This window comes from Musca domestica, unplaced genomic scaffold, assembly GCF_030504385.1.
Source record: "Musca domestica strain aabys unplaced genomic scaffold, Musca_domestica.polishedcontigs.V.1.1 20, whole genome shotgun sequence".
NCBI classification, from domain to species: domain Eukaryota; kingdom Metazoa; phylum Arthropoda; class Insecta; order Diptera; family Muscidae; genus Musca; species Musca domestica.
This window is the reverse complement of record NW_026712250.1, coordinates 10,654,922-10,679,119: the sequence shown is the minus strand read 5'-3', so window position 1 is coordinate 10,679,119 and position 24,198 is coordinate 10,654,922. Positions and strand designations below refer to the sequence as shown.

The 24,198-nt window shown below is 32.6% G+C and overlaps 1 protein-coding gene across 1 annotated transcript in view; it reads right to left on the bottom strand.

Annotated features, from left to right (window-relative positions):
* LOC131802328 (ataxin-8-like) overlaps positions 1-22,857 on the bottom strand; it is a 137,757-nt gene extending 114,900 nt beyond the window's left edge. The window contains exon 1 of the mRNA XM_059122432.1: positions 22,366-22,857. Coding sequence (XP_058978415.1) covers positions 22,366-22,785 — 420 coding nt within the window. The 5' untranslated portion in view covers positions 22,786-22,857. The remainder of the gene's footprint in view (positions 1-22,365) is intronic.
* Between the last annotated feature and the right edge of the window lie 1,341 nt (positions 22,858-24,198).

The following is a 24,198-nucleotide window of genomic DNA, read 5'->3' as shown; positions in this document are numbered from 1 at the left end:
AGAAGCCAACACTGTTCAATTTATAAAAAAATATTTTTTTTTTTAATTTAAGTCTTTAAATTCATAAAAAATAGTTTTTTAAGAAGCCAACAGTGTTCAATTTATAAAAAATATTTTTTTTTTTAAATTTAAGTCTTTAAATTCCTTAAAAAATATTTTTTAAAAAATCCACGTCTATTAAATTCCTTAAAAAATATTTATTAAAAAATCCACGTCTATTGAATTCCTTAAAAAATAACTTTTAAAAAATCCACGTCTATTGAATTCCTTAAAAAATATTTAAAAAAAAAAAATCCACGTCTGTTGAATTCTATAAAAAAATAGTTTCTTAAAAAATCCACGTCTGTTGAATTCCTTAAAAAATTATATTTAAAAAATCAATGTCTATTAAATTGCTTAAAGAATATTAAAAACACGCTTCTATTGAATCCTTGAAAAAAATCCACGTCTATTAAATTCCTTAAAAAATATTTTAAAAAAATCCACGTCTACTGAATTCCTTAAAAAATATATTTTTTTAAAAATCCACGTCTATCGAATTCCTTAAAAAATATTTTAAAAAAATCCACGTCTACTGAATTCCTTAAAAAATATATTTTTTTAAAAATCCACGTCTATCGAATTCCTTAAAAAATAATTTTAAAAAATCCACGTCTATTGAATTCCTGAAAAAATATTCTTTAAAGATGCACATCTATTGGATTCCTAGAAAAATATATTTCTTAAAAAATCCACGGCTATTGATTTTTTGGAAAAGTATATTTTTAAAAAAAATCCAAGTCTATGGAATACTTGATAAAATATTTGTTATAAAATTCACGTCTATTGAATTACAAAAAACTATTTTTTAAGAAAATCCATTAGAGGTATTATTAAAAAATCCACGTTTATTATATTCTTTAAAAAAATAAATTTTAAAACATCCACGTCTATTGAATTCTTTAAACGATATTTTTTTGAAAACTTCAAGTCTACTGATTTCATTAAAAAAAATATTTTCAATAAATTTACGTCTTTTGAATTCTTAAAAAATTAATTTTATAAAACCACGCCTTTTGAATTCTTAAAAAATACTTTTTAGAAAATCCACGTAGTTTGAATTCTTAAAAAAATATTTTTTAGTAAATCCACGTAGATTGAATACTTAAAAAAATATTTTTTAATAAATCCACGTCTTTTGAATTCTTGGAAAATATTTTTTTAAAAAAAATTACGTCTATTGAATAATTGAAAAAGATATTTAATAAACATATCCACGTCTATGAATTCCTGATTTTTTTTTTAATCTCCGTCAATGAAAAAATATTTTTTAAAGTATCCACGTCTATGGAATTATTGAAAAAATATATTTTTTTAAATATCCAAGGCTGTCAAATTCCTGGAAAAACATTTTTTTAACGGTTTTTAGTGTCCAATGTTTATTAGTGTATTTTCACAACTTGAATTCTGAACCACTGTATGCTGCCAGTCCTTTTTAATTGCTCATATTGTTTAGTTTTCCATTAAATTAATTTTTCATGGTTCGAAAACGTTTTGCACAAATTTTCGCCAATGTCAGTTTGAGAACTCCCAGTGCGCCTAAATGTAGGCAACCATTCCAAAAAGTAAATATCATACATGCATTCCACTATTTAAGCTAACACCTGAAACAAGGCATTGAACAATGTTATTTTTTTCCGCTGTTCCGGCTTATGGGAATTTGGGATTAGTAGTATTCGTGTGCATATGTTTAGGCGCATTTGCTGCAAGTCCATTAGAAATGGTCCACCCGACTAAATTGAAATGAATTATTTTTAGGCCAATTTGCACTCTCTGAACCCAATCGCCAGGTTTGGTGCATAAATTATCTCTGCATTAGAATGTTAAATATTCATACACCCGCTAATCGTTCGTTGTATTTGTGAGGTTATGGTGGTGTGGAGAAAGGAATTTTGCTGTGGGTTCAGGACTGCTGGACGTGTGAGAATTGGATGGGGATTATTTCAATATTCCGTTTTTAATGTTTTTGGAACAAATATGGAATAATTAAATTCAATAATGGGATAAAAGTTGAAGTTGAAAAAAAGTTTAAAATGAAGCATACTTTTAGGCGACCATTATGTTCTTATTATTTGGAAAGAAAAAACCTTTGCTGACACTTGGAATAAGCTTTTCATGGGCCAATTATGGCTAATAAAATATTTTATTCAAACAAAATTTTAATTAAATATTTCACTCCAATACTAATTAATATACGAACGTATTCAATTATTACCAATCAAATTTATTTATTTATTTAATTATTTAATTTATTTATTTATTTATTTAATTTTAATTTAATTTAATTTAATTTAACATTTAATTAATAAATAATTTAGCCAAATACATTGTAACCCACACAGACACATAAAACATTTCCCCCACCAACACCCCTAACAACCTTTGAATATCCCATAAAACAATATTTTTCTCCGCAATTACCATTTTCATTGACCATAAAAATTTCTTTTGCCAGGGCATACTTTTAGGCTTTTAATTAAAAAGGTTAAATTCACCAACAAACCATACTCGTGGGCGATTTTTGTTGTTGTTTTTACAAAATGCAAACCCAAACTTTTATTTGCGGGTATTTTAATTAACATTTATAAATATATCATTTTTGCATCGCGAATTTTCATCACAGTCTGATAACCAGCAAAAATTGAGGGCAGAAATTGAGATTTGCTGGACGATTGCAAACAAAAATTATAATTTTGTATTTTGGTCAATTGTTTAAAGGCTCGAACACACGAACTCTAAAAACACCCTCACAGGTATTGAACTAACGGAAATAATTTGGTGATTGGCTATGGCAAAAAAAAAAAGAAAGAAATAATTAAATTTCATTAGCGCCTAAAAATATGCAAATAACTGTTAAAGAAATTCTCTAAAGGACTTCCATTGAGATTTAAATAAACGCCCACAATTTGTGTGGGATAAGAGGATTCTGGTCCTCCACGTCTACTGAATTCCTGAAAAAATATTTTTTTAAAAATCCACGTCTTTTGAATTCTTGAAAAAAATATTTTTTTAAAAATCCACGTCTTTTGAATTCTTGAAAAAAATATTTTTTTAAAAATCCACGTCTTTTGAATTCTTGAAAAAAATATTTTTTTAAAAATCCACTTTTTTTGAATTCTTGAAAAAAATATTTTTAATAAATCCACGTCTTTTGAATTCTTAAAAAAATATCTTTAATAAATCCGCGACTTTTGAATTCTTAAAAAAATATTTTTAATAAATCCACGTCTTTTGAATCCTAAAAAAAATATTTTTAATAAATCCACGTCTTTTGAATCCTAAAAAAATATTTTTAGTAAACCCAAGCTTTTGGAAATCTTAAAAAAAATATTTTTAATAAATCCACGTCTTTTGAATTCTTAAAAAAATATTTTTAATAAATCCACGTCTTTTGAATTCTTAAAAAAATATTTTTAATAAATCCACGTCTTTTGAATTCTTAAAAAAAATTATTTTTAAAAAATCCACGTCTTTTGAATTCTTAAGAAAAATATTTTTAATAAATCCACGTCTCTTGAATTCTTAAAAAAATATTTTTTAATAAATCCACGTCTTTTGAATTCTTAAAAAAAATATTTTAAATAAATGCACGTCTTTTGAATTCTTAAAAATATATTTTCTAATAAATCCACGTCTTTCGAATTCTTCAAAAAATATTTTTCTAATAAATCCACGTCGTTGGAGTTCTTAAAAATAAATATTTTGTCTTCGAGTGAGGTAGTTACATCAAACCTATCCTAACAATGTTGTGTTTTAAAAATAATTAAATCATGCAATAATGTTGCATACTTTGTGGTCCTTATCAATCCAAAATATTTTGCATACTTCAAGGAGATACAATTTAAAAGATTTGTGTTATGCTGCCATTAAAATAATGCTAAGAACATTCTCACACATATATTCTTTGACTTCTAAGTTATTACATGTTTTGTGGCACAGATTTTCCTCTGAAATACCCTGCATACTTTTAGGGGCATATTTTATATACTTGCATTGCATAACACTAATTCTTCATAATATTCATATGTTTAATTTAAGACTTTGTGGTAATTCCAAAACGAACACTACCACAGAAAATGCTTTCAAAATATTCGGCATATTACTGTCTGAATGTGTGTATGTAGGGATTACATAAGTCATAACATTTAATCCTTAATAACGCTAATGAAATTCTTGATTATGCTTTTCAAAGTATACTGTAATGTTAACTAATATGAAACTCACTTAGATATTGCATGCTTTCAGGGGATTTATGCAAGAAATTTCAATATTGAATAATTTTAGGGGGTGGAGAAAGGGGGGACATTTAATAAGAATTTTGCAACGATGTCCTTAGACTAGAGTAATTGAAAATGTGGATCATAAAATTATACTAGATACATGTGGTACGACAAAAAATCAATAATTTCTTCATAAAGCTGACCGTTATATTTGCACCCTCAGTCGGAAGTACTTTAGCATTTAAATAAAAAAGTAACAATGATATATTTTTTAGGCTTTCTTTGATTAGGAATTTTTTGGTTCTCATTTTTTTTAATAAATCCAAGTCATTTCTGTTCTAGAAAAAAAAAAAAAATATTATTAGAATATCCACATCTTTTTGGCTCTACAAAATAATATTTTTAAAAATACAGGCCTTCTCCTTTTTATAATTTTTTTAAATACACATTTTTTTTATTGTTAAAACAATTATTTTTATTAAAAATCAACCTTTTTTTCATTCTTAAAAATATATTTAAAAAATTCAACTCTCTTCAATATTTGAAAAAAAATAATTTTTAAAACAATCACGTCTTTTTCATATTGAAATAATTGTTTTTAAAAGATTCCACGTCCTTTTGATATTTGAACAAACAATTATTTTTAAAAAATCCATGTCTTTTTGATATTTGAACAAAAAAATTATTTTTAAAAAATCCACATCTTTTTGATATTTGAACAAACATTTATTTTTAGAAAATCCATGCCTTTTGGATATTTGAAAAGCATTATTTTAGAACAAATCCACGTCTTTTGGATATTTGAAAAATTTTTTTAAAAAATCCAAGTCTTTTTGTTATTTGAAAAAATATTTTTAAAAAATCCACATCTAATTGTTGATTGAAAAAAATATTTGTAAAAAATCCAAGTCTAATTGTTGATTGAAAAAAAATATTTTTAAAAAATCCACGTCTTTTTGATATTTGAACAATAATTTATTTTTAAAAAATCCACGTTTTTTTGATATTTGAACAAAAATTTATTTTTAAAAAATCCACGTCTTTTTGATATTTGAACAAAAATTTATTTTTAAAAAATCCACGTCTTTTTGATATTTGAACACAAATTTATTTTTAAAAAATCCACGTCTTTTTGATATTTCAACAAAAATTTATTTTTAAAAAATCCACGTCTTTTTGATATTTGAACACAAATTTATTTTTAAAAAATCAACGTCTTTTTGATATTTGAACAAAAATGTATTTTTAAAAAATCAAAGTCTTTTTGATATTTGAGTAAAAATTTTTAAAAGATCCACAGAAATCCACGAGTAATTGATGTTTAAAAAATTATTTTTAAAAAATCCGCATCTAATTTATATTTGAAAAAAAATTATTTTTAAAAAATCCACATCCAAATTATATATGAAAAAATTATTTTTAAAAAATCCACGTCTAATTGCTGATTGAAAAAATATTTTTCAAAAATTGACGTCTAATTAATGTTTGAAAAAAAATATTTTTAAAAAATCCACGTATATTTGATATTTGAAAAAATTATTGTTTAAAAATCTAGGTCTCTTTGAAATAAAAAAAAAATATTTTTAAAAAATTCATGTATTTTTGATACTTAAAATAATAATTTTTAAAAAATCCACGTCCTAATAATTTTTCGATTAGGAATTTTTTGAATGCGGTAATGTTAGCTAATATTAAACCAATTTAATATTGCATATTTTTTGGGAATTTATGCAAATAGCCAAAATTCCAATGTTGAATGTTGTATCTATTTTTGATGTCATATTTCAAAATTGCCTTTAAAAATATATCTAATACTTTTTTCTGAAATTTATAGCTTCCACCTTTAGGACCTGTTATGAATTGAAATATGAAAAAATAAAATATGGTTAAAAACTCCCTTCAAACGGGACAGAATCAAAATATTTAACAAAATAATTTTTCATAAAATTCTACTATAGGTCTTCGTATTATATATTTTTCGTATTTTTATCTGCAATATTGCCAAAGACACTATAACTAAAATGCACAGATTTCGAAGAATGTTAATCAGAAAGTTTCCAAAAGTGTGGAAGAGGGGCGAACTTGTCCCTTCTATTCAAGTTACTTAGCGATGTAAACTTTCAGGGTGTATTTTTCCAGTTCTACTATCATAATCTGTTTTATTCTCCCTGTAATAATTTTAATAACAATTTTTTATGTATCAAAGAGTTATTAACAAATGGATATCCCAAAAAGTATGCTGGGAAATAATGAACAAACAATTAGAATAAGGTAATGTGTTTATAGTTCATTATAATCTTTTTAAAGTAGTTCACCTAAAATCATTTCAGAAGTGAATTTTATTTGAAATACCTTCAAAAGTTTCTTTAAAATCCTACGATTATAAGACTCTTGGAGAGAAGTAATTCTCTCCAAAATATTCCATTAACTTTTGAAAAAGAAAATACTTTCCCGAATGAATCTCATTTAAATTCCAACGAAATAATTGTTGTTTACTTATTAAGATCCTTTGCCCCCACAACAAGTCCTTTGACTTTGTCAACGGTGGTTGCCATAGTTCCCAGCCCACAGACATTTTATATTGACAAATATACCCAGAAAAAATGAAGAAAACTGGAACAAATGTCAATTAATACACTGACAGTTTGTAACAGAAACACAATTTCATGGAAATCATTGTCAGGAGTCACACAAAGAGACACATACACACTTCCACGTGCACACACACACATGCAGACACATTAAGCGATGCACCTGCATCGAGGAAATGGAAAAGAATTGTATAGTTGTACGAAAGCAAATAACGAACTCAGTATAAATGTGTGGCACTTAAGTTCATTTCGAATATACAGTTGTGAACAAAGAGGGCAAGGCAGAGAAGAATTGAGAATTCCAAAAAAAAAAAAAAAAAAAAAAAAAAAAAAAAAACACGTTGGTTGAAAATAAAGAGAAATGATGTGAGAGCAGGTGAGTATTTCCCACAAATATAACTACAAGAAGATTTATTGCAAGTGATTTTATTGTCAAACGAGAGAAAACATTGGGAATCTTTTTTGTGTTGCATACTTTGAGGATGCTAAGAAAAATATTAATATTCAAAGAAATTCAACTTGCATGAGACAAGTTTATACATTGATCCTAGAGTCCTCTTTCATGTGACTTTTTCAGCTTTAAATTTAGTGTTTTTATAGCATACTTTTAGGAGTCACACACAAATTTTTGTTTGCAAAGAGAAATGCTTTCGAATATGGCGTTAGGTAAGGTTAGAATAAATATACTTATTATATAGGTTTGGTATGCGTTTATTATATAGTATAGGTATATAGTACAGTGTGGTATATTTTTTATAGAGATTATAGTACATAGCTCTGACAAGATGACAAAATCTCTTAATTTTTCTAGCATCAACTGGGTGGGTTTTCTAAATAATTTTCAAGATCTTAAAAAACGTGAATTTAGTTGTTCAAAATAGTTACGATTAATCCCATTATTGTTGTTTTCATAAAAACAAGTAAAATAGTATCAGTCGTTTTTGCCGACAGATGTATACCCCCAGTCTTGAGTTATGATAATTCAAATTGTTGAGGTTGTTGGGGGAGGTTCCGAAGAAGTTGGCCAATATTGAGCAATTCGTATCTGACTTAAATATTAAAACGTGCCAGATTTGGACTATGTCGACCACTTCCTATACTTCATATGAGATATGTGCAAATTTTTGGAAAATGTGGAAAATATGCGTCAGGTGCCAGATATATCGATGTCCGTCCGTCTGTGGAAATCGCTCTAGCTTCCGAACGAATTGAAATAGATTGACAAAATTTTGCTCAAATGTATGTTATGTCTGCAGGACTTTTGATATTGAATATGGGCCATGTAGGTCCACGCTTTCATATAGCCCCCATATAACGGTACCTCCCGATATTCGGTATTTTGATGATTTTAGCGACACTATTCGCCGGAATTGTTTCAAATTTGGTATTTGAAGTTCGTAATGGATACTACAGCCTCTGGCAGAAAATTGTGTGTTCAGATCCACGTTTCCATATAGCCCCCAAATAACGGTACCTTCCGATATTCGGTATTTTGATCATTTTAGCGACATTATTCACCAGAATTGTTTTAAATTTGGTATTTGAAGTTCGTAATAGATACTACAGCCTATGACAGAAAATTGTCTGTACAGGTCCACGTCTTCGTATAGCTCCCCCATAACGGTACCTCCCAATATGCGGTATTTTGATGATTTTAGCGTCATTATTTACTGGAATTGTTTCAAATTACGTATTAAGAGTTCGTAATGGGAACTACAGTCTATGACCAGAAAATTGCCTATGCAGGTCCAGGTCTTTGTATAGGCCTCATATATCAGTACCTCCCTATATTCGGAATTTTGACGATTTTTCGAAAAGGATGTTACAGCCTGTGGCAGAAAATTGTCTATACCGATCCAGGTCTTCGCCCAACTCCGATATAACGGTACCTCCCTATATATGATATTTTCATGATTTTAACTATGTTATTCACTGTTTATATCAAGTTTCGAATTTGAATATGGTAATGGCTTTTGACAAACAATGCCTTTGTCAGTCCACGTCGTATAGACCCCAATATAAAGGCTATATTCGGTATTTTTAAAATTCTAACAGAATTTTTTAGGGATTTTATTTTTTGAAAATTCCCAAATTCAAATGGTGGAGGGTATTCAAAGTTAGGCGCTTACTGCTTTGTAACTTGTTATTTAAAAAAAATAGGAAGCGCCAAAATATATGCTACAAAATGTATGAATTTAAAATGCGGAAAAGCCATATTACTCGTAGCCCTAACAAGATGAGGAAATCTCTTAGATAGAATCAAATATGGGTGGATTTTTCTAAATAATTTTCAAGATCTTAAAAGACGTGGATTTTTTCCAAATGATTATTTTTCAAAAACTAAAGGAGAATTTTTCAAACAAATATTTTTTTAGTTGCAAGAAGAGACATACAAAATTAAAAACAAATATTTTTCTAAGAGCCGATGAGACATGGTTTATTTAGAAAATATTTTTTAAATAATTGCATAGAGGTGGAATTTTTTTAAAAATATATTTCTTAGGGTCCAAAGAAAAATTAATATTTTCAGAAATATTTTTTTACAAAAACTAAATGGATCTACAGAAGATCTTTTTAAGGCCTCCAAGTATTGTAGACAAAAGGATTGTAGAACTAAGGACATAAGAGTCCAGCAGTATTCATCTAACCAAGACATGAAGGAGGTCTTCTATAGGCGAACTGGGAATGTGTTGAGCCATATATCCCACTTACTTTCTTTTAACTATCCCCTTCTGATTTAACATGTCTTTTCGATATATGCATTTGGATCCATTTCTCAAACAAATCTCATATTTTCTATTTCATATTGCTTTGACTGCACTTGTGGAATTGATAGAACACTTTCCCTCTCTCTCTCTCTCTCTCTTCATCATAATTTACTTTGTACAAGCCTTTGCATGCTCTGCTCATGTTCCTTACACTTCTTAAGTAGGTACTTAAAATTCCGCAATTCGTTTATGAAATTCATCGTTCTCGCTTCTTTATGACGGTGTTAACTTGAGTGCATTATAAGATTCTCTTCATATTTCCCACACCACTTCTCCCACCACCCAACCAGCAACTACCACATCCATAAATGCACTCTCAATTACTTTGAAATTTTCTTAGTCGAGAGGCAAACAGAAATTAATGAGGCACAAAATTAAGCGCGTCATTAGCGAAAGTAAAATGAAATTGAGTGCGGAGAAGCAGCTTAAAGCTTAACTTTTATAAATGGCATGCAAAACTGGTTAAGCAACTCATTACTGCAGATGCAGCAGCAATGAAATTATACAAATCTTGTTTGGAGGGATTTAAATTCAAAAAAAAAAAAAAAAAGAGAAAGAGTGTGGGAGAGGGAGAGGGAGAGAGGGAGAGAATGATAAGATGTTTGTTTTTATCTCTAGAAAGACACTATACCTTTTTTCACATGTAATTCGAACTCTCTCTCTCTCTCTCTCAGAAGGAGTGGTTTGACAATAATGTTAGGATGTACCAACATTATTGGGCTAATACGGATACTCCCTTCGAGAGTTATCGTACGCACAGACCAGACAGACGGACGAGCACCCCTAGATCGACTCCAATTGTCATGAATGGGAGTTGCTACAAAGAGACCTACGGCCTTTAACCGTTATTTCGATAAGCCAGGTTTTAGCCTTATCAAATGATATATACCCTCTGTAGCCATATGACTGCGGGTATAATTAGTAAATTTTAGTACTTTTGATACCCCATTAATACGATTCTCCAAAAGCCGTTTTGTAAAATAAGTTTGTTTGTCAAAAGAATTCTAGACATTTTTTTAGAGTCCCAATTCTTACCCATGGCAAAAATACCATCGATACAAGATTTTGTACTTTTATTGGGATTGGAATCCCTTTTTTGGGTGTGGAATCCCTTTCGATTCGAACTTCAAAAAATCCCATAATTTCGAAACCCTACATACCAAAAACGAAACGGAGAGCCAGTCAATACATCGGCGGTGTCAAGTCCCTAGAAAACAAATAGAATATCCATAGAGAAAAAGCTGTGGATGGCCACCTTGGCCAGCCATGGAAGGTTTGTGTAAGGCCTCCTACTGATAGACAATTTGTATGAGGCCTTCCATCCATCGACCTGCAGGGAAACTCCATCATAGGAAACCAATTTGGCTTGTGACATATTTTCGTATAGAAAATTCAGCAATGGCCTACAATTTTGAAAATTTATGGTCAGGCCCAATCCCCATTTTGTTTATTTTTATACCCTTCACCATAGTATCGAGGGTATATTAGGTTTGTCATTCCGTTTGTAACACCTCGAAATATACATTTTATACCCCACAAAGTATATACATATTCTTGATCAGCATAAAATTCTATGTCGATTTAGCCATGTCCGTCCGTCTATCCGTCTTTGGAAATCACTCTAGCTTCCGAACGAAGTGATGTAGGTTGATAAAATTTTACACAAATGTGTATTATGTCTGCAGGACTTTTCGTATTGAAAATGGGCGATGTAAGTCCACGTCTTCGTATAGTCCCTTTTATAATGGTACCTCCCGATATGCGGTATTTTGATGTTTTTAGCGACATTATTTACCGGAACTAATCCAAATTTAGTATTTGAAGTTCGTAATGAATGCTACAGCCTATGACAGAAAATTGTCAGTGCAGGTCCACGTTTTCGTATATCCCCAATTTAACGGTACCTCCTGATATTCGGTATTTTGATGATATAAGCGACATTATTCACCAGAATTATTGCAAATTTGGTATTTGAAGTTCGTAATGAATACTACAGCCTATGACAGAAAATTGTCTGCGTAGGTCCACGTCTTCGTATAGCCCCCATATAACGGTACCTCACGATATTGGGTATTTTGGTGATTTTAGCGACATTATTTACCGGAATTGTTTCAAATTTGGCATTTGAAGTTTGTAATGGATGCTACAGCCTATGCCAGAATATTGTCTGTGCAGGTCTACGTCTTCGTATGGCCGCCATATAACGGTACCTCCCGATATTCGGTATTTTGATGATTTTAGCGACATTATTCACCGGAATTGTTTCAAATTTCGAATTTGAAGTTCGTAGTGGATACTACAGCCTATGCCAGAAAATTTTCTGTGCAGATCCACGTGTTCGTATAGCCCCCATATAACGGTACCTCCCGATATTCGGTATTTTGATGATTTTAGCGACATTATTTACCGGAATTATTTCACATTTCGAATTTAAAGTTCGTAATGGATACTACAGCCTATGCCAGAAAATTGTCTGTGCAGGACCACGTTTTGTAGCCCCCATGATACCTCCCTCTATTCGATATTTTGATGATTTTAGTTGCATTATAAATTAATTTTTTTTCAAGTTTCGCATTTGAATATTGCAATAGCTTGTGACAAAAGTTGCCTGTGCAGGTCCACGTCGTCGTATAGACTCTAATATAAGGCTACATTCGGTATTTTTAAGATTTTAACAGAATTTTTAACGGATTTTATTTTTTTTTTTTGAAAATTCCCAAATTTTTGCCAAATGGTGGAGGGTATTTAAAGCCGAATTTAATGTATGTTTTTATACCCTACAACACTATGTGTTGGGGGTATTATAAGTTTGATTGGCCCAAAAATTATGTAACACCTCGAAATATTGGTTTCCCACATAGGAAAGTATATATGGATCTTCCTAGCTCGCCGAGCTGAGTCGATCTAGCTATGTATGTCCGTCCGTCCGTCTGTCCGTCTGTCCGTCTGTCCGTCTGTCCATGTTAATTTGTAATCACTCTACAGGTCGCAATTATGGCCCGATCTTCACGAAATTTAGAATGGAGGTGGGACTGGGGTCAGAATAGAACCCTATTTCTTTTGGAGATGATCGCCAAATGTTTAGGGGTTTGTGTTGAAAAAAATCAAAATTTTTCATTAAACCGTGAATATTTTAAATCCCGGCGAAATCACAAAGCCATCACAAGGTTACTTCTGACCTTTACATTGATGACAAATCGGATATATAGCAAAATATGTGCGATATATATGTTTATCAAAGAAGATATGCTTGAAAAATCTCTTATATGTCGAGAACGGCTGAACTGATTTCGAAAGTTCTCATTAGTTTAGAATGGCCTCTTGGCAGGAAAGAAAAAGCGTCTAAAAAAATCTCATAAAAATATCTCTCTAAAGATGAAAATATTGATTTTGTAAAATTTTCTCATATTTTTTCAATTTTGTCATATTTTTGGCATATTTTCATTTTTTTTGAATTAAACATTTGGTAATATTTCTACAGCTAACAAAAGAAAGTAGTTAGGATATCAGGATATCATATACAGATCGCATTTATGGCCCGATCCTTATGAAATTTTGCATGGAGATAAGATGAAGGTCAGAATAGAAGCCTACTCTTTTTGGAGATGATCGCCATATATTTAGGGGTTGAAATGGACCAAAAAACTGCAAAATTGTCGCCCGATCCTCACGCACATTTGAATGGGGGTTACCGGACATTACAAAAGCCAAGCAGTTTTGGATGGCCATCCAAAAATATTCAATGTGTGAAATAGTTTGCCAAATTTTGTAGACAAAATACGAAAATGTCGATTCCAGTGACTTTTTGGAGAATTCACAAATACAGGAAAGACGCACTTTTGACTATTTCGTTAACGCTGATTTCGTTGAAGAACATAGTCAAATGTCTGTTTCTCATTTTTTTGGGAAATATTGGTTCCAGATCTAGGGAGACCATTTACGTGCAACATCTACCAATAAATTGGAAATGAGCAAATTAGTTTACGTTACTATTATTCGAAAATTAGAGAACGGAACCTGATGGTTTTCTTTTATTATTTGTCACAATATCTTGTGGAATTCTTTCGAGTATCTCGCCTATATCAACTGTATGGTTTATTATAGTGTTGTAGGGTATTCAACGGTCGGCCCCGCTCGACTGTAGCCTTTGCTTACTTGTTTTGTTTTATAAAGAATCAAAGTTAATTTATTATATTTAAAATTTAAATAATTTTTCCATCTCGTACGATTTCGAAAAGAAGTAGCCAATTTTTAATATTCATAGCAGGAAATCTTATCTTTTTCCTTAGATTAATCCTTTGCCGTTAAATTATTCATATTCATTTATATATGAAATAAGTAGATGTGTACGTCCTTTTGTCCTGTTTACATTATCATCTGGTAGATTAAAACCCCTTTTGTGGCAGAAAACGTAAAGCGTATTATAAAGGATTTGTCTCTTGAGAATACCACCACATCACGTCCACTCTCTTACCTTTAACAATGCGAAAATTTATTTATGAATGTTTGTGTCTTTCTCTCTCTCTCCCCCCATCTCTCTTGTGGTTTTGTACATTTGTGTCATGTTAGCCGGGACATTAAAATATGACATTTTTGCCGCACATTTAACTGGTCGTGCAAAAAAAAATCTTAATTTTTTCCTGAAGCCATAACGTTGTACAGGTAGCGAGAAGTTTATGCGGCAGTTTGAGTGAGATTGTTTTAAATTAATGCGTATTTTTAATACGCCCTGCTGCATAGATAAAGGCTGACCAGTGAGGAAGGTCAGTTAGCCAGCCAGCCAACGAGTGCGGTCAGGGTAATAATTATGGGAAGGATTCGAGGAAGGACATACCAAATCTTGTATCCTTTGACAAAAAAAAAAAATAAAATAAATTCTTTGGATCCTTGCACGTGACCTACCTTAGAATGTACCCTCTTCAAAATTATGCCAAATCATGGTTTCCATTCCATTTGCCCAATGATAATCTGTTTTATACACAAAAGACCTAGAAACCTTATTATCATCTTACCTTTCTACCCACCAAAAGACCTACTCACCTACCATCCTCTCTCTCTCTCTCCCTCTCCCTCTCTACGGGTGCCACACATTTCACGTTGCTGTATTTTCTTTTCAAAGACAATACACCGGCTTAGAATTTATCAAAACACTGCGAAAATCCTGCGGCAAAACTAAACAACAGCGACATTATGCTAGAATAGAGCAAAGGAAAAACAACAACAGTGGCAGCTACAACAATAACTCCAACAAGTATAACAATGCCATAATATCCTACAACCTAACGTTGTGGCACTTGACTACAGTATCCTTTTGTTTACATTTTCCATCTGTAGGGGTTTACGATGGCAGAGAGATCTTGTGAGAGGCAGGGAGAGAGAAGAGGAGAGGAGAGAGGGTGGCAGATACCGCAACGTTATGATATGCTAGTTGTATTGCAATTATTAATACAAATTTCTAAAGGAAGCAAATGCAGCAGTGAAACAATGAAAGAACGCTTGAAAATAGGCGACGTTAGAAGATTCTTGCCTCGGGTTAACGAGAGTGAAAGGATTATTCAATTTTTTTTTTTGATTATGAACCAATTTTCTGAAGAATAAATGCATAAAAATATATATTTTTCGAATATTTTAAAATTTTCTTTTGCCTGTGATAAATTTTCCATAAGAAACTCCATCACTGGCGATGGAATTTTTGTAAAAAAATTCATAACAGAAACATTTTAATTTCACTACGCTAGGAAGCTTATATAGGCAATCGTGATTGGAAAAAGAAATCTATCAGCAAAGATTTTTAATAAATTTTGTTGTAAATTTTCAGTAAGAATGTCTATCAAAAGCGATAGGGTTTTTTTTTTAGAAAAAATTCGAATTGGCAAATAAATTTTGTCCAATCTCCAGAAAACATTCCTTACATTTTTAATTGAGTCTTGAGGTGAGGAAGAATAGTCCTTGAGAAAAAATCCTGAAATATCCACATTTGTCGTTCTGCAAAAGATCATCGTTTGCGGCCCAATTGGTCTTCGAGAAAATTAATGTATAAAGTCACGTTTGTGCTGCGATGGGTCCACAAGAAAAAATTGGTTGTGGTCATTGTGTTGAAATTCTTAAAATGGACGACATTGTCTTCAAATTTCCTCTTTCGTGGCTTAGGTGAGCATTGAGGTGGCCTTTGAAATAGGGACCGAGATAGTCTTTGAGAAAAAAATCCATGAGAAAAATCGGTTTTAGCCCAGGATGTCATTGAATTAAATTTCTTAAAATAATACCGAAAAATCGATTTTGTTCGATGTCCTGGGAGAAATTCTTAAAATGTCCTCTTTTTAGGACTTTTTTCTCAATGACTATCTGGGCCCATTTTAAGGACTAAATAAGCCACAAGTGATTGGAGGAGCGCTTAAAAAAGAACACTAACACTAGCTAAACAACTCCCGTTTGCGTCTCAAGTGGTCCATAAGAAAAATAATCTTAAAATATTGGACTGTGGTAAAATTGGTCCAGAAAAAACCAATCGTTTGTGACCGAGGTAGTCATTGATCCCCTGAAAAAAATCTTAAAATTTCCTCTTTTGTGGCTTAGTTGAGCCATGAGATGGCCCTTAAAATAGGGACCCATATGGTCCTTGAGAAACAAAATTCCTTTAAAAAGTAAACATTTGTATTGGTCCCAATTGGCCCTTTAGAAAAATAATTTAGAAATTAAGGACTGTGCTTCTCTTGATCCAGGAGAATCTATTGTCTGTGGCCCAGGTTGTCATTGATTTAAAATTTAAAAAGTTAGAAAATATCAGTCGGATTTGTCTACAGATATGTAACCCTCAGCCAGGGTTCGATTATTTAAATATATTTTAACTTCTGTAATGATTATTCAAATGTTTAACCCTCTATGGAGTAGTTTCCGAAGGAAAGGAACAAAATTGTCTATTTCGTATCAGACCTAAACAAATACGATATAAATATTTCGACCTTCCAGGACTGGGTTATATTGGTTACTTCCTTCACTTTATATAAGATATTTGATCATTTTTAGAAAATGGTAAAATGTGCCTGAGGTATGTTTGAGGTACGTTTTGGTTATTCAAAACTTTGACCCTTTGTAGGGGAGGTACCAGAAGGAATGGTCCGATCTTTACCGTTTTTATAAGAGATCCTGTGTTGATGTTAATATTTAGATGTACCAAGTCTAAATGGAATAGGGTGTTAATTTCGCGTTTTATGACCTTAATGGTTATTCAAAATGTCTAACTTTTGTGGGGGAGGTACCAGAACAAGTGGACCCATATATTCCATATTAACACCAGATCTTGGGTTTATAAAAATATATATTTCACTACATTTTTATTAACCCAAGGTCGAGTGGGAGGATGGAATATATCGGTCCAGCCCAAAAAAGGTCGAGATTAAAAAAAAAATATTTTCTGCACAGAAATAGAAGGAATAATCCAAATCTGCTCCAAATTTTCAAATCTTAATATTTGTCTCAGTTCTCGGTCAGGTGCAAAAATAGATAATATCTGTCTGTTAGTTGAAGACAATCTGTCTTTTATTTAAAATTTGATAAGCGTAATAATTATTTATCAAAATGTTGACCCTTTGTGGGGGAGGTACCAGACGGAGTGGGCTGATATTGTCCATTTTCACACCAGACCTAGCACTGACGCAAAAACGAGGATTTGCAAAGTTGGAGCAAAATCGGGTTATCGTTTCTCTTTCTGTGCAGCAAAATAATTTTCTGAAAATTTCGACCTATTGTGGGAAAGATAGCAGAAGGAGAGGGCCGATATTGTCCATCTCCGAACTTGATTTAGGTTTGATAATAATATTACGTTGTACCAAGTTTGGATGAAATCGAACACTCTTTTCAAGAGTTATCGAGTGCCCCATCCGTCCATCCAGACGAACGGACGGACATCGCTCCAAATGTCCTGAAACGAATTTGGTCCCAAGAGATCTGGGGTCTACAACCGTTATTTCGATGAGGTCCGTTTTGGCCATATCAAGTGATATATATACTGTTTAGCCATATGGCTGAGGGTAAAAAAATTAAGAATATTTGCCCTGATGGTCCTTAAAAATTTTTAGAAAATTAAGTTGGTTCTTGAGAAAAAAAAAGCCTTTAAAAATTAAACGTTGTGGCCCAAATAGCTTATTTCTATATTTATTGTTTGCGGTCTTGGAGATGCATAGGAAAAAATCGCAGTCTTTGAGAGAAATCCCTCCGAGAGCCACCGAATTGATATTTGAGAAAAAAAAAATATTAATATCCACCTAGTCTTGTTGACCTCAGAAAATATTCCTTAAAATCCAAAATTGAGAGCTTATTGGTTCTGTATAAAATTAAAAAAACCCTAGATTGAAACAAATGAGAAAAATATTTATGTAATTCAATCCTTAAGAAAAAAAGAACTGGTAAAAAATCATTTTTTTGTTTTGAAGTTGAAAATTTATTAAAATTAAAGAACTTTGGCGAATTGGTAGTTTAAAAAATCTTTGAAAATCCAGTTGGTTCTTGAGAAAAAAAAAACTATAAAAATCAACAGTGGTACCTAAAAAAATCTTAAAAAGTTATTATTTTTGATCTGTTGCCTAAAAAACGTTTTTGGGTTTTGATAAAATCTCAATCCTTGAGAGAAACTTCAAATAAAAAAACACGAAAAAAATTCTTAAAAATCCACGACTGCCATTTAATTGGCCCTTAAAAAAGATAATTAAAATCCCTAGTTTGATTGATCCCTGAAAATATCCTTTAAAATCCGAAATTAAGACCTTGCTGATCCTTGATAAAAATTGAAAAAATTCCAAAGTCAAGTCTTGTCCTAAAATTTGAAAAAAAAAATCCTAGGTTGAGTCATAGTATATCCATGAGTAATATTTTTACAAAATTATCCTTTTCATCTCAGAGAGACTATGTATATTTTACGCTCGTGATCCTTTGGATCCTTGAGAAAAATAGAATTATGAAAATGTTGTCATAAATCCCAGTGCGCTAGGTAGTTCTCATAAAAAATCCGTTTTCGAGTACTTGGTCCTGTTAGATTATATTTTATTTTTGAAATCCACGATTGAAACTTTTTTGGTCTGTGAGAAAAAAAAAAAATAAAAAAATGTTTGCTTTTGGACCAGTGGATTTATAAAACATTTCTTTGAAACCCATGCCTTCATACCCAAATGGATTTTTTATAGGATTTATGTTTTCCAGAATTGTCTCAAATTTGGTATTTGCAGTTCATAGTAGGTGCCCCCTTCACTGGCAGATTGTAGGGACCATATAACTGTATCTCTAAAATTTCGGTATTTCGATGTGATTTGCATCACACTTATCACCGGCATTGTTTCAATAATATAATAGAAAATTGCCCAGATACAGGTCCATATTTTCAGATATTTCACATATAACTGTGCCTCCTTATATTCGGTATTTTGACGATTTTTATACATTTAGTATTTTGACGATTTAATAACACCTACCTCTTAGTTTAACTAAATAAATCCTAATTTCACATTTTAATTTTATGAATATCTGTTATTCGAAAATCTACGAGCCTATCAAAATGTAGCCCGTGCGATAAGCTCTTATAGTCGGCAAAGGTCCTTCTTATGTAAAAATATCGCATAGGATATATCTTAGAGGTTTTTTTTATCGCATGTGATATAAAATACTAACCTACCATAACTTCTTGCTTTAGTGTTGCTAATTAAATTACCTCAACCAATGGTCAAACAATTAATTAACATAATTTTCTTTAATTTATTATTTTTCGCTTCTACTTCTTCTGCAAATTATAACGACAAAACGGTAGCTTCATTTAATTACCTTCCCCCACGATATTGTGGTTTTCTTTGTGGAAAGGGCGAAATCAGAAAATTTCACTTTTAAATTTATTTTCTTAATTAGAATTTTAATTCAATTCTTTGGCTTTGTCTCCCATGGCGCCCTTATCTCAGAGTACAAGGCAGTGGCTGTCATGTTACAAATATGAGTCAGGAGAGGTGAGAGGGAGAGAGTTAGCCGAGAGAAAATATTTGAATGCAAATGAAAAATGTTTTATGATGCTACTGCGATGCCACCATTACTGCGTTACCGTTTAACAAATTTGCCAGCATATTTTTGAGATGTTAAACCGTTATGAGATTTGACTCTCTCTCCCTCTCTCTCTTTCTCTCTTTGTGCGTTTTGTTTGGTAGGGTTTGCTGTTGTCACACAATTTTGCCAAGGCATATTTCCGTGTTGCATGAAAGACACTGGGTTGGTTTGCGTGCCAAAAAAACAAAAAAAAATTGTTATTTGTGGTTGTCCTTGGGCAGAATGGTGGCAGAGGATTAGGTTCCTTCCCTTGGCACTTGTATAATATTTTGTCATATTTGTTATCCTTAAACATGGCTTTTGTTTTGCCTTTCGAAATCCTTTAGATTTATTGTTTCTCAAAAAAATCCAAGACAAGCAGGACTAATAAAGACATATAATAGCTGGAAAAAGCCTATGGATGGAAGCTTATCCTTATGTGTCGGGATAATCATATAGACACACATACATATATTGAGCTTAAAATTTAAGAGGCAGAACTGTTAGACACACATTTTTTTTTAATATCTTGAAATATAAGAAAATCATCCTGACAACCATGTCAAGGATTCTACTGCAACCCAAAGTGAGAGGTCCCATACAAAACGGTTGCTCCGTAAAAGCACCAAAAAATTAATTAAATAACAAAAAATAAAGTCCTTGAGCTTGTGTGGCAGTTTTTGCAAAGGCATCGAAATTTCTCCCCAAAAATACCAAAAAAAAAAATCCTTCCTTTGAGCTCTCGCTTGAAAAATTAATTGAAAGGTATCGATGTGCGCAAAATTCCATTGTGTCATTTTGACATGTGACACTCAACAGCAATGGCTTTGATAGCTTTATTGATTGGAGATGGTTTCGAATTTTTAACAATTTTTTCAAACATCGATGACAGATTTTGCAGGGGAGAATTTTAAATGGTTAAAGTGGAAATGAAAAAGTCTTTTGAAAAGGGAGAACAATACTTTTCAAAACGAACAACGTTGAATAAAATATCGGCAGAGGTCCTCTATATCGTATATATTCCTTATATACAACCTAGAGGTCCCCTATTTGCCAAAGAAGGCCTAGAGGTCTTGGTGGTAAGTCTTCTACAACAAGTAGATGATTAACAGGTCTTCTATAGCCAGTAGAAGACCCACAGGTGTTCTGTAGCCAGTAGAAGCCCTACAGGTCTTCTATAGGCAGAAGAAGACCTACAGCTCTTCTATGGGCAGTAGAAGACCTACAGATCTTCTACGACCAAAAGAAGACCTACAGGTCTTCTATAGCCATTAGAAGACCCACAGGTCTTCTATAGCCATTAGATGACCTACAGCTCTTCTATGGGCAATAGAAGACCTACAGCTCTTCTATGGGCAATAGAAGACCTACAGCTCTTCTATGGGCAATAGAAGACCTACAGCTCTTCTATGGGCAATAGAAGACCTACAGCTCTTCTATGGGCAATAGAAGACCTACAGCTCTTCTATGGGCAATAGAAGACCCACAGGTCTTCTATAGCCATTAGAAGACCTACAGGTCTTCTGTGGGCATTAGAAGACCTACAGGTCTTCTGTGGGCATTAGAAGACCTACAGGTGTTCTATGGCCAATAGAAGACCTACACCTCTTCTATGGCCAATAGAAGACCTACAGCTCTTCTATCGCCAATAGAAGACCTACAGCTCTTCTATGGGCAATATAAGACTTACAGCTCTTCTATGGGCAATTGAAGACCTACAGCTCTTCTATGGGCAGTAGAAGACCTACAGCTCTTCTATGGGCAGTAGAAGACCTACAGCTCTTCTATGGGCAATAGAAGACCTACAGCTCTTCTATAGGTAATAGAAGAGCCCCCGCTCTTCTGTGGTCAGTAGAAGATCTCCAGCTAAATTGGACATAGAAGAGCTGTAGGTCTTCTATGGCTCATAGAAGAGCTGTAGGTCTTCTATGGCTCATAGAAGAGCTGTAGGTCTTCTATGGCTCATAGAAGAGCTGTAGGTCTTCTATGGCTCATAGAAGAGCTGTAGGTGTCTTCTATGGCTCATAGAAGAGCTGTAGGTGTCTTCTATGGCTCATAGAAGAGCTGTAGGTCTTCTATGGCTCTTAGAAGAGCTGTAGGTCTTCTATGGCTCATAGAAGAGCTGTAGGTCTTCTATGGCTCATAGAAGAGCTGTAGGTCTTCTATGGCTCATAGAAGAGCTGTAGGTGTCTTCTATGCCTCATAGAAGAGCTGTAGGTGTCTTCTATGGCTCATAGAAGAGCTGTAGGTGTATCCTATGGCTCCTAGAAGAGCTGTAGGTATCTTCTATGGCTCCTAGAAGAGCTGTAGGTGTCTTCTATGGCTCATAGAAGAGCTGTAGGTGTATCCTATGGCTCCTAGAAGAGCTGTCGGTCTTCTATGGCTCAAAGAAGAGCTGTAGGTATCTTCTATGGCTCATAGAAGAGCTGTAGGTGTCTTCTATGTCTCATAGAAGAGCTGTAGGTCTTCTAAGGGTCATAGAAGAGCTGTAGGTCTTCTATGGGTCATAGAAGAGCTTTAGGTCTTCTATGGCTCATAGAAGAGCTGTAGGTCTTCTATGGCTCATGGAAGAGCTGTAGGTGTCTTCTATGGCTCAGAGAAGAGCTGTGGGTCTTCTGTGAGCCATAGAAGAGCTGTAGATCTTCTATGGCCTGTACATGTGTATGAATCAAATTTTTTTCGACTCACCTGTGTGGGTCGAACTGAGAAGTACGACTGCTGTTGCTTTTGCTGTTGTAACTGCTCTCGTTGTTGTTGCTGATCGGCTATTAAATCCATGGCCGTTGGTGAGGGTATTTCATGTAACTGCTGCTGATGTTTTACCTGCTGCTGATTTTGTATATCCAAGTGCTGCTGTTGTTGGTAGTGTTGCTGATAGTATTGTTGTTGTTGTTTCATATGCTGCTGATATTGGAATTTGTCCTTCTGTTGCATCTGATATTGTAGCTGTTGTTTGTAGTTGTTTTGATGTGGCGATTGTTGATGCTGTTGTTGCATTTGTAATTGCAGCTGCTGCTGTTGCTGCGCTGCACTCAGAGGCACCATATCAACGCAAATGGCCAGCCAACAAAAGCCAATGACCAGAACCAAGGCAATATTCGTTGTCATCGTGGTTGGTGTGGTGAGAACAGGTTTCGTAGAGAATTTTTTGTTTTTTTTTTTTCAAATTATTTTGAAATATTCTTTATGCGTTTTTAATGTTTATTTTGTTCCAATTTTTTTTTTTTTTTTTTTTTTTTTTTTTTTTTTTTTTTTTTTTTGGTTTCTCAGTTGTCTATCTCTGCTGGGATTTTTACAGAATTTTCTTGAAAATGTTTGCAAAACATAATTACCGCCTAAAATGCTGGGCAGAAAAATCTGAAAAATACCAAAAAAAGACTTATTAAGAAACTTGGCAGAAAAAAATCAACAAATTAATAAAAACTGAAAGTTAGTTTCCACCAATTTTGCCATCGTCATCTTCATCGTCGCCATAGCCACAGCCATCATCTTTAGTCAGTTACTTGCCTGCATCTCAAGTTTGTGGATTGCCTTCAGTTCTATGCCGTGGCAGCGGCATAGCTAGATTTCACAACTTGCCAAGAAGCAAGTTTCATATGAGGTAGCTGCCTGTACCCCAGCTGAAGATGAAAATCATGAAGAAGAAGCTGCAACCATGAAGAAGACAAACCATTGTTTCTAAAGAGGGCCTTTTCGGAAACAAACGAGCCATGCATAACAACTACAACAACAACAAAAGACGAGGCGAAAAAAAAATTATAAAAATACAAAGCGTGCCACATGCCACCATAATCGTTGAAGTGTAGCAAGTTTAATTACATTCCGTGGCATATCTCGGCAGATTGGTTGCATGCAGGGTATTTTGTTGTTATTTTTAAGTTTTTATTTTCTTTTTAGCCTCCGCCCTTCGGCTGGGATGTTAGTTATGAAAATGAAATAGCTAGGTTCGTCTATGGCCTGTCAGGAAATGCAGTTTCTTGAAGAAATATGTTTTATTTTCTGTAGAAGGCCTAGAGGTCTTTAATTTACTATAGAAGAGAACGATAAGAGTTAGGGCTTCTAAATTTTATATAGAGGTCAATATTTTTGTCAGACATATGAGAATAGGGTGGGTTTGAATATTCGAACCCAAAGGGATATAAAAATTTCTTCTACATTTTCTTTATATTTTTGACGAAATGTAAAGGTGTAAAATAAGAATTTTGCCAGGCGCTAAGTTTTTTTTAAAGAACTTTCTGACCAAAAATCGGATAAATATTTTAGGGAATAATATCCTGGAGTGTTTCGAGGAAGATTTTATAAATTGAAGAATTTTTAGTAATTTTTTCGGATTTTTTCTAGGACTTCAATTTTATTCATTTTATTAAGATCCCGGCAAATTCAAAAAAAAAAAAAAATAAATAAATAAATAAAATAAAATATTTTTTTTTATATTTTTTAACCGCCTGGCGATTTAAGAAAATATCAAGAGAACAAAAATAATATATTCTTAAAACATTTTTTCAGGGGACTCTTGTAAAT